This window comes from Epinephelus fuscoguttatus, linkage group LG16, assembly GCF_011397635.1.
Source record: "Epinephelus fuscoguttatus linkage group LG16, E.fuscoguttatus.final_Chr_v1".
Classification (NCBI taxonomy): Eukaryota; Metazoa; Chordata; class Actinopteri; order Perciformes; family Serranidae; genus Epinephelus; species Epinephelus fuscoguttatus.
In genome coordinates, this window is record NC_064767.1 from 833551 (window position 1) to 845000 (window position 11450).

At 51.3% G+C, this 11450-nt stretch overlaps 1 protein-coding gene across 1 annotated transcript in view; it reads right to left on the reverse strand.

Moving 5' to 3' along the window:
• Nucleotides 1-826: 826 nt before the first annotated feature.
• The window catches only part of dlk2 (delta-like 2 homolog (Drosophila)), a 15447-nt gene continuing 4823 nt past the window's right edge, over nucleotides 827-11450 (reverse strand). The window contains exons 3-6 of the mRNA XM_049601113.1: nucleotides 3556-3613; nucleotides 3065-3195; nucleotides 2837-2981; nucleotides 827-2754 (exon numbers count right to left, since the gene is read on the reverse strand). Of these exons, the coding sequence (XP_049457070.1) occupies nucleotides 1992-2754; nucleotides 2837-2981; nucleotides 3065-3195; nucleotides 3556-3613 (1097 nt within the window). The 3' untranslated portion in view covers nucleotides 827-1991. The remainder of the gene's footprint in view (nucleotides 2755-2836; nucleotides 2982-3064; nucleotides 3196-3555; nucleotides 3614-11450) is intronic.

Genomic DNA, 11450 nt, shown 5'->3' on the forward strand with positions numbered 1-11450 from the left:
CTTTCCAAGAGCAATTGGGAAATAAAACATGGAACACACCACCTGTTATAGCTCAAACAGGATCATGTGATCATACCTCTGTCATCTCTGACAGCTGTCTCAAAGCAACCGAGCACGACAGCAATTAGCTGGCCTTGCTCCGTTAAAATACCTTTAACATGGCCTGAGCAGCTTAAGGTAACATCTGCTCCTTCTAAAGATGATTTATGATTTATGATGACTTATTAAGAGACACTAACACATTCAGCAAACATTTAACATAACTCAGTATTAACTGTAGCTCCATGTAAAGTGAATAAATGTGATGTTTCCAGCTGGTCCTCCACTCGTCTGCGTTGATGACGCTGTTTACACGTTGTTGTTTTTTTATTCTGATTTATTAAAAACTGTTCTGAGTGAAACATGATGCTAGCAGGCTTTAGCAGACTTCAGTCATAGTAATAAAAAGTAGTGGTAAAAGAAATAACATCAGTAACATTCTCAGCTTTAATGACTAAATATATAATTCAAGGTATGTTGCTGAGTTTATTTTATAAGGAGCAATTTTCTAATGTAGGTTGAGATGAAGTCAGACGGGAAAGGACAGGGATATCACGCACTGACGTTGAGTGACGCACCTGTCAGTGTACGTGTCACTGTCTTCGCTATGTCTCGTCAAACTCTTGTGGTATTATTTCTCATGTCAACGGTAACCATGGCAACAGGAACAATCCCTTTTTGTCCTGGTCACATGTTCAACACAGAGTTGCTGAAGACAAACATGTAGCTCAGACTGGTTGTTGGTCTTCACAGACACAGACAGTGCAACAGCTACCAGAGCCCCACAGAGACATTTTAGAAAATGCTGAGTTAACGTTAGTTAAATATTTGTTAAATATAAACTGAACTCAAATGACTTTGGAAAAGAACCAGCGTTGGCGGTTAGCCACCAGGAGTAGCCACTGGGGCTAACTAGCTGAATGCTACCTCTGCTGTCTCACAGGAAGTCCCGCCCATTATTATTTCTACAGTCGTGCCCTCAGGAATAAGGTGGATAGAGTCCAGGATGAAAAATGCTGATGTCACCTTTAATACAGTGAAGACGGGGACAGACAGCTCAGTGACAGATGGATTTATGTGTGTTAGCTTGTTCCAGAGTTTAATGACAGAGACTCTGAGGTCAGAGTTCATGTTTGCAACACAGAGAATAAAAAACATTTGTTTTGTTACCATGACGACCAGTAGCTGGTTAGCTTAGCTTAGCATAAAGACTGGAGACTGTCCAAAGGGAACGACCTCTGGAGGTCACTGACCAACATGTTGGTTTAGAGTGAGAACGTTCATGTGTTGATGAACGCATCACTTCCTGTCTCTGAGCTGATGACAGTCACAGCAGCAGATAATAAATTAACTCTTTATAAGCTGGTCCAGGTTATTATACGAGTCTGTAGAGTTAAACACTGTCAGTAAAGTTCATTCAATTTGTTTCAAACAACAAGGTGTGTAAAACATTCTGTCCATCTGATCACACACACCTGTGTCTGTCTCCAGGTGACTCCAGGTGACTCCAGGTGTCTCTAGGAGTTTATCACATGAATTTCAGAACTACAGAAATACATCACTGAGTTCACTCTTCAGTCTCCAGGTTTTTACAGGTGTCTCAAGGAGTCTCAAGGTGTTTCAGGTGTTTCCAGGTGTATTAAACAGCAGCACAAAGCCTTCAGTGTCTCCTGTGTGATGTCTGATAAAAGTCCTCAAGTGATGTCTTTTGAGTCAGCGTCTGGGGGGCGGAGTCAGAGTGGAGTGACACCTTAGCTGCTGCAAGTGCACTGTGGGTGATGTAGGCTGCTGCAGACAGAGTTGCACTGTGGGTGATGTAGGCGTCAGGTTCTGACTGTGGAATAAATAGAGGATCTCTGGTTGTTGTTTGTGTCACATGATGAATGTAACATACATGTTGATGATGTCGCACATGAACAGTTCAGGCTCCTCCCCCTCTGTGTTTGTTTTCTCTAAATGACGTCAGTGTTTAGTTTCTTCTTCTCTGGTTCTGCTACGTTCAGGAAGCTGATCTGACACTCTGGCTCATCCTGTCGCGCTTGCCGGCCACTCTTCTGTCCTCGCTGCTGTGATGATGATGATGATGATGTGAGTGGCCAGAAGGGGGCGTGGCCACAGTCCCTGCAGTGACCCTGCAGAACAAGGGCGGCGGTCAGCACCACCACGCCCAGCGTCACCCCTGCCAGCACCAGCAAGACAATAAGCTGGACATCCGACAGGCCGCCACCGCCGCTGCGCTCACTCACTGTCACCTTTAACAGCCTGTCGCCATGATGACTGCCGTTCCTGCTACCAGTGGTGTTGCTCCTCTGGGCCTTAGCCCCACCTCCTCCTCCTCCCTCCCACCCCAGCGTCGTCCAGCTCGGCTCATGGCTCCTTGGTGGCGTCTCGCAGGTGGCCCCGGTGTAGCCGAGTCGGCAGACGCAGTGGAAGCCTCCAGCGCGGTCCAGGCAGCGTCCGGCGTTGAGGCAGGGCCGGCTGGCGCAGTCGTCCAGGTTGACAGTGCAGAAGCGCCCAGTGAAGCCGTCGGGGCAGATGCAGGAGAAACGGTTGACGCCGTCCAGGCAGGTGGCGCCATTGGCACATGGCTTCATCAGGCAGTCGTCCACGTCAGTCTCACAGCGCGGCCCTGTGAAGCCCACCAGGCAGCGACACACCAACTCCGCCGCAAAGCCGTCAGCGTCCTCACACAGACCACCATTCTTACAGGGAGACCTGGAGACAAAACACACAAATAAGAAACGTGTTCACACTGATCATGTGACGGCGCCGAGGGTTAATAACGAGCCTCTCTGACCTCCTCTGGTGACACGGGCCGGTCTTCAGCTGACAGTCTCGGCCATGGAAACCCTCAGGACACAGACAGCTGTATTCACCGCTGTCCTCCATTACACAGGTCGCTCCATTCTGACATGGCTGCCGCTCCGAGCACGCCATCAGGTCTGAAACATCAAACATGAAACATCCCCTCACCTGTTGGCCCAAAACGTTTCCACCTCTGACCCATACAGTAAACAATGCTAACCTTTGTCACAGAAACGCCCCGCCCAGCCCGCCGCACAGCTGCACTGCCACGGCTGCTCGCAGGAACCATGAAGACAGCCAGGCATTGGCACACAGCGCTCACAGCGCTCGCCGTCCCAACCAGGGTCACATCTGTGGACACAGAGACGGACAGAGACACGTTATGATGCTCTGCAATGTCTCCACTTCCTGCCGGAGGATCCGGATGTTTTTCCAAACCAGGTGAGAAAAATAATCCCTCCAGAATGTTCTGGGTCTCCGACCAGCTGGACGCACCTGAAGAACCTCTGCAGGGAGGAGTATCCTGATGTAGGTTAGGGTTAGGAAAGTTACGTACATATGTAAGGTTACATAGATTAGGTTCAAGAAAGTAAAGGTCCATACTTCACGTAAAGTTACGTAGATCAAGGTTAGGAAAGGAATGTCATGTATTTAACAGTGGATTATTGATCAGCTGGTTATTGATGAGTGGATTATTGATAGACGTCTCACCTGCAGACTCCGTTCTCGTCACAGCGACTGTTGGTGACATTACAGCTGCAGTCACTTCCTGCAGAGAAGAAGAAGAAGAAGAAGAAGAAGAAGAGACAGACGAGGTCAGACCTGTTCGTTCCCATCAAACTGATGAGCAGCTCATGAGGTCAGAAACCTCAGCTGCTGTGTAAGATGACCACGATGATCGCCGCCGCCCCTTAAACCACGCCCCCCACCAGCACAAGACAAACCCACCAACACTGTGGTTATTTGAGCTCTGCGGCGCCACCTGTAGAGACTAAATATGAGGTTGAACATAACAATGATCCACTTCATCTATTTACTGTTTTATATTATACAATAAGATGTGATGTCACCCTGACCTGAACCTTCACGGCCGCTCACATTAAAGACTGCTGAGCATGCTGGGAGTTCAACCAGCAACCAGCAACACTCCCACTGTGACCAGTGTGTCAGCTGTCGAGGTCTCTGGTGAGACATTAGCAGCAGACATTTGACCTCTGACCTGCGGCGGTGGGTCGGCCACGTGTCTGTCTGCCTGTCAGAAGGACAGCTGGACAAACAACAGTCAGACTCACAGTAGAGACAGAGTCCACTGTGGACACACGTCCTCACAGTCAGGATGCAGACTGTGAGGAGGCTGCTGGGTCACTGTGTTACTGTTGGTGCTCCTGATGGAGTCTGAGTGTCCTCTGTATGTGATCCACCAACCAGCCCTCACTGTAGAGAGAGAAACACTTAAAACAACTCAGCTAACTAACAGAAGCTGATGGAGAGTTATAAAGTTCATATCAAACACAGTTTGTCTTTATATTGATGTCGAATTAATAAGAACACTGTCAACATGTGACGCCTTTTATCTCGTCCTTCTACAGTCACGTGTTTTCACTGACACGTGCGGATTAGTTAAAATATCAGATTATTTAAAAGGAGTTTGGCGTCATATTTTCCACCAGGAGCAGGACAGGAAATAATCTCTAAAAGAATCCAGCTGGACGGTGTCACACTTCAGCCTCTTTACAGTGCAGGTGTTCATTAGTGAGCGCTCCACCTGACAGGTGACACCTGCAGGTTACTGCACAGCTGTGATGTGAGCTGGTCTCAATCACAGTCTGAACAAAGTCCAAAGAAACTGAGGACGGATCTGTCCACAGGATGGACAGACGGATGTCGTGTTGAGTGTGGAGGTGTTTCCAGGTGTTTCCAGGTGATGCATGTGTGACACATGTTTTATAAACTCTCCTCTGAGGTCTGATAAATGTCTGTAAATTAACTTAAGTACTTTTCCTTCAAATGAGAAGCTGCTGGCCTTAAACTCATCGTGTGAATAAAGACAAAACAAGATACAAGATAAGATAATATAAACTTAAGATAAATTAATCCCTTACTGATCTGCAGAGGATAAATAAGTATAAATTAATAAAGATAAGAATAAATAAAATATAAAACTCTCAGAGGAAACCGTTTGAACTCAGCTGGAGAGATTAAAAAGTAAATTCAGGAGGTAAAAATAAAAAATGAATGTAAAGATAAAACATGAAACAAGTCGTCTCTGTTTGATTTTCGAATTTTACTCAGCTGCTGTGTGTGTGTGTGTGTGTGTGTGTGTGTGTGTGTGTTAATAGTGGACTTTCCCAGCAGCACTTGAACACATCCTGTGTAATAGAATGAGTCAGTGAACGCATCATTCCTGTCTGCAGGTGGTTATCAGAGGCTGATGGTTCATATTTAGAGCGGCGGCCGTGACCTCTGACCCCAGGGCTCTGAGCGCAGGTGACGTGAATCCGATGGTGGGTTCAAGTGTTGGTCGGAATGTGGGAGTATTGTTTTCAAAGGAAGTCCTGACAGAGAGACAACAGGCTCGTCCTCGGAGCTCTGACCCGGGAACGCCGGGAACGCTGGGAGCAGCTGATGGGGGGTGTTAAGTGTTATGTGAGAAGACTCAGACGGCAGCGAGCGCAGGGTTAATCTGACAGCTGGGGGAGTCCGGATTAACGGAGAACAATAAACTGCCGAGCGCCTCTGAGCGCGCTCAGTGAGGATCCACATCCGTCCAGCCCTGAGTCAACGACCAGGATTTACTGCGCCTCATTCAGGAGCGCCGGGGCTTTACAGACTCTGTAAATCAACAACAACAGGTGGGGGGGGATGTTATATTTGGAAGAGCTGAGGAACACCGAGGGGGTCACCAGGGACCAACTGGGACCATCAGGGACCAACAGAGACAATCAGGGACCATCAGGGACCAACAGAGACAATCAGGGACCAACAGAGACTATCAGGGTCCATCAGGGACCAACAGAGACAATCAGGGACCAACAGAGACAATCAGGGACCAACAGAGACCAACAGGGACCAACAGAGACAATCAGGGTCCATCAGGGACCAACAGGGACCAACAGAGACAATCAGGGACCATCAGGGACCAACAGGGACCAACAGGGATCATCAGGGACCATCAGGGACCAACAGGGACCAACAGAGACAATCAGGGACCATCAGGGACCAACAGGGACCACCAGGGACCAACAGGGACCATCAGAGACCAACAGGGACCAACAGGGACCAACAGAGACCAACAGGGACCATCAGAGACCATCAGAGACCAACAGGGACCAACAGGGACCATCAGAGACTAACAGGGACCATCAGAAACCAACAGGGACCATCAGGTACCAACAGGGACCACCAGGGACCAAAAGGGACCATCAGAGACCAACAGGGACCATCAGAGACCAACAGGGACCATCAGAGAGCTACAGGGATCATTAGGGACCATCAGGGACCAACAGGGACCAACAGGGACCAACAGGGACCATCAGGGACCAACAGGGACCATCAGAAACCAACAGGGACCATCAGGGACCAGCAGAGACCATCAGGGACCATCAGGGACCAACAGGGACCATCAGGGACCAACAGAGACCATCAGGGACCATCAGAAACCAACAGGGACCATCAGAGACCAACTGGGACCATCAGAAACCAACAGGGACCATCAGGGACCATCAGGGACCATCAGAAACCAACAGGGACCATCAGGGACCAACAGGGACCATCAGAAACCAACAGAGACCATCAGGGACCAACAGGGACCATCAGAAACCAACAGGGACCATCAGGGACCAACAGGGACCATCAGAAACCAACAGGGACCATCAGGGACCAGCAGGGACCACCAGGGACCATCAGGGACCATCAGAGACCAACAGGGACCATCAGAGACCAACAGGGACCATCAGAGAGCTACAGGGATCATCAGGGACCATCAGGGACCAACAGGGACCAACAGGGACCATCAGGGACCATCAGGGACCAACAGGGACCATCAGGGACCAGCAGAGACCATCAGGGACCATCAGGGACCAACAGGGACCATCAGGGACCAACAGAGACCATCAGGGACCATCAGAAACCAACAGGGACCATCAGAGACCAACTGGGACCATCAGAAACCAACAGGGACCATCAGGGACCATCAGGGACCATCAGAAACCAACAGGGACCATCAGGGACCAACAGGGACCATCAGAAACCAACAGAGACCATCAGGGACCAACAGGGACCATCAGAAACCAACAGGGACCATCAGGGACCAACAGGGACCATCAGAAACCAACAGGGACCATCAGGGACCAGCAGAGACCATCAGGGACCATCAGAAACCAACAGGGACCATCAGGGACCAACAGGGACCATCAGAAACCAACAGGGACCACCAGGGACCAACTGGGACCATCAGAAACCAACAGGGACCATCAGGGACCATCAGGGACCATCAGAAACCAACAGGGACCATCAGGGACCAACAGGGACCAACAGGGACCATCAGAAACCAACAGGGACCATCAGGGACCAACAGGGACCATCAGAGACCAACAGAGACCATCAGGGACCAACAGGGACCATCAGAAACCAACAGGGACCATCAGGGACCAACAGGGACCATCAGAAACCAACAGGGACCATCAGGGACCAGCAGAGACCATCAGGGACCATCAGGGACCAACAGAGACCATCAGGGACCATCAGAAACCAACAGGGACCATCAGAAACCAACAGGGACCATCAGGGACCATCAGAAACCAACAGGGACCATCAGGGACCAACAGGGACCATCAGGGACCAACAGGGACCATCAGAGACCAACAGAGACCATCAGGGACCAACAGGGACCATCAGAAACCAACAGGGACCATCAGGGACCAACAGGGACCATCAGAAACCAACAGGGACCATCAGGGACCAGCGGAGACCATCAGGGACCATCAGAAACCAACAGGGACCATCAGGGACCAACAGAGACCATCAGGGACCATCAGAAACCAACAGGGACCATCAGGGACCAACTGGGACCATCAGAGACCAACAGGGACCATCAGGGACCAACAGGGACCATCGGAAACCAACAGGGACCATCAGGGACCAACAGGGACCATCAGAAACCAACAGAGACCATCAGGGACCAACAGAGACCATCAGGGACCAACAGGGACCATCAGGGACCAACAGGGACCATCAGAAACCAACAGGGACCATCAGAAACCAACAGGGACCATCAGGGACCAACAGGAACCATCAGAAACCAACAGGGACCATCAGAAACCAACAGGGACCATCAGGGACCAACAGAGACCATCAGGGACCAACAGGGACCATCAGAAACCAACAGGGACCATCAGAAACCAACAGGGACCATCAGGGACCATCAGAAACCAACAGAGACCATCAGGGACCATCAGGGACCAACAGAGACCATCAGGGACCATCAGGGACCAACAGGGACCATCAGGGACCAATAGAGACCATCAGGGACCAACAGGGACCATCAGGGACCAACAGAGACCATCAGAAACCAACAGGGACCATCAGAAACCAACAGGGACCATCAGGGACCATCAGAAACCAACAGAGACCATCAGGGACCATCAGAAACCAACAGAGACCATCAGGGACCATCAGGGACCAACAGGGACCATCAGAAACCAACAGGGACCATCAGGGACCATCAGAAACCAACAGAGACCATCAGGGACCAACAGGGACCAACAGGGACCATCAGAAACCAACAGAGACCATCAGGGACCATCAGGGACCAACAGAGACCATCAGAGACCATCAGGGACCATCAGAAACCAACAGAGACCATCAGGGACAATCAGGGACCAACAGGGACCATCAGAAACCAACAGGGACCATCAGGGACCAACAGAGACCATCAGGGACCAACAGGGACCATCAGAAACCAACAGGGACCATCAGGGACCATCAGAAACCAACAGAGACCATCAGGGACCATCAGGGACCAACAGAGACCATCAGGGACCATCAGGGACCAACAGGGACCATCAGGGACCAATAGAGACCATCAGGGACCAACAGGGACCATCAGGGACCATCAGGGACCAACAGGGACCATCAGAAACCAACAGGGACCATCAGGGACCATCAGAAACCAACAGAGACCATCAGGGACTATCAGGGACCAACAGAGACCATCAGGGACCATCAGGGACCATCAGGGACCAATAGAGACCATCAGGGACCATCAGGGACCATCAGAAACCAACAGAGACCATCAGGGACTATCAGGGACCAACAGAGACCATCAGGGACCATCAGGGACCAACAGGGACCATCAGGGACCAATAGAGACCATCAGGGACCATCAGGGACCAACAGAGACCATCCGGGACCAACAGAAACCAACAGGGACCAACAGGGACCATCAGGGACCATCAGGGACCATCAGGGACCAACAGGGACCATCAGGGACCAACAGAAACCAACAGGGACCAACAGGGACCAATAGAGACCATCAGGGACCATCAGGGACCAACAGAGACCATCAGGGACCAACAGAAACCAACAGGGACCAACAGAGACCATCAGGGACCATCAGGGACCAACAGGGACCAACAGGGACCATCAGGGACCAACAGAGACCATCAGGGACCAACAGGGACCATCAGAAACCAACAGGGACCATCAGAAACCAACAGGGACCATCAGGGACCATCAGAAACCAACAGAGACCATCAGGGACCATCAGGGACCAACAGAGACCATCAGGGACCATCAGGGACCAACAGGGACCATCAGGGACCAACAGGGACCATCAGGGACCAACAGGGACCATCAGGGACCAACAGAGACCATCAGAAACCAACAGGGACCATCAGAAACCAACAGGGACCATCAGGGACCATCAGAAACCAACAGAGACCATCAGGGACCATCAGAAACCAACAGAGACCATCAGGGACCATCAGGGACCAACAGGGACCATCAGAAACCAACAGGGACCATCAGGGACCATCAGAAACCAACAGAGACCATCAGGGACCAACAGGGACCAACAGGGACCATCAGAAACCAACAGAGACCATCAGGGACCATCAGGGACCAACAGAAACCAACAGAGACCATCAGGGACCATCAGGGACCATCAGAAACCAACAGGGACCATCAGGGACCATCAGGGACCAACAGGGACCATCAGAAACCAACAGGGACCATCAGAAACCAACAGAGACCATCAGGGACAATCAGGGACCAACAGGGACCATCAGAAACCAACAGGGACCATCAGGGACCAACAGAGACCATCAGGGACCAACAGGGACCATCAGAAACCAACAGGGACCATCAGGGACCATCAGAAACCAACAGAGACCATCAGGGACCATCAGGGACCAACAGAGACCATCAGGGACCATCAGGGACCAACAGGGACCATCAGGGACCAATACAGACCATGAGGGACCAACAGGGACCATCAGGGACCATCAGGGACCAACAGGGACCATCAGAAACCAACAGGGACCATCAGGGACCATCAGAAACCAACAGGGACCATCAGGGACCATCAGAAACCAACAGAGACCATCAGGGACCATCAGGGACCATCAGGGACCAACAGAGACCATCAGGGACCAACAGAAACCAACAGGGACCAACAGGGACCATCAGGGACCATCAGGGACCAACAGGGACCATCAGGGACCAACAGAAACCAACAGGGACCAACAGGGACCAATAGAGACCATCAGGGACCATCAGGGACCAACAGAGACCATCAGGGACGAACAGAAACCAACAGGGACCAACAGAGACCATCAGGGACCATCAGGGACCATCAGGGACCAACAGGGACCATCAGGGACCAACAGAGACCATCAGGGACCATCAGGGACCAACAGGGACCAACAGGGACCATCAGACACCAACAGGGACCATCAGGGACCATCAGGGACCATCAGGGACCAACAGGGACCATCAGGGACCAACAGAAACCAACAGGGACCAACAGGGACCAATAGAGACCATCAGGGACCATCAGGGACCAACAGAGACCATCAGGGACCAACAGAAACCAACAGGGACCAACAGAGACCATCAGGGACCATCAGGGACCAACAGGGACCAACAGGGACCATCAGGGACCAACAGAGACCATCAGGGACCAACAGGGACCATCAGAAACCAACAGGGACCATCAGAAACCAACAGGGACCATCAGGGACCATCAGAAACCAACAGAGACCATCATGGACCATCAGGGACCAACAGAGACCATCAGGGACCATCAGGGACCAACAGGGACCATCAGGGACCAATAGAGACCATCAGGGACCAACAGGGACCATCAGGGACCAACAGAGACCATCAGAAACCAACAGGGACCATCAGAAACCAACAGGGACCATCAGGGACCATCAGAAACCAACAGAGACCATCAGGGACCATCAGAAACCAACAGAGACCATCAGAAACCAACAGGGACCATCAGGGACCATCAGAAACCAACAGAGACCATCAGGGACCAACAGGGACCAACAGGGACCATCAGAAACCAACAGAGACCATCAGGGACCATCAGGGACCAACAG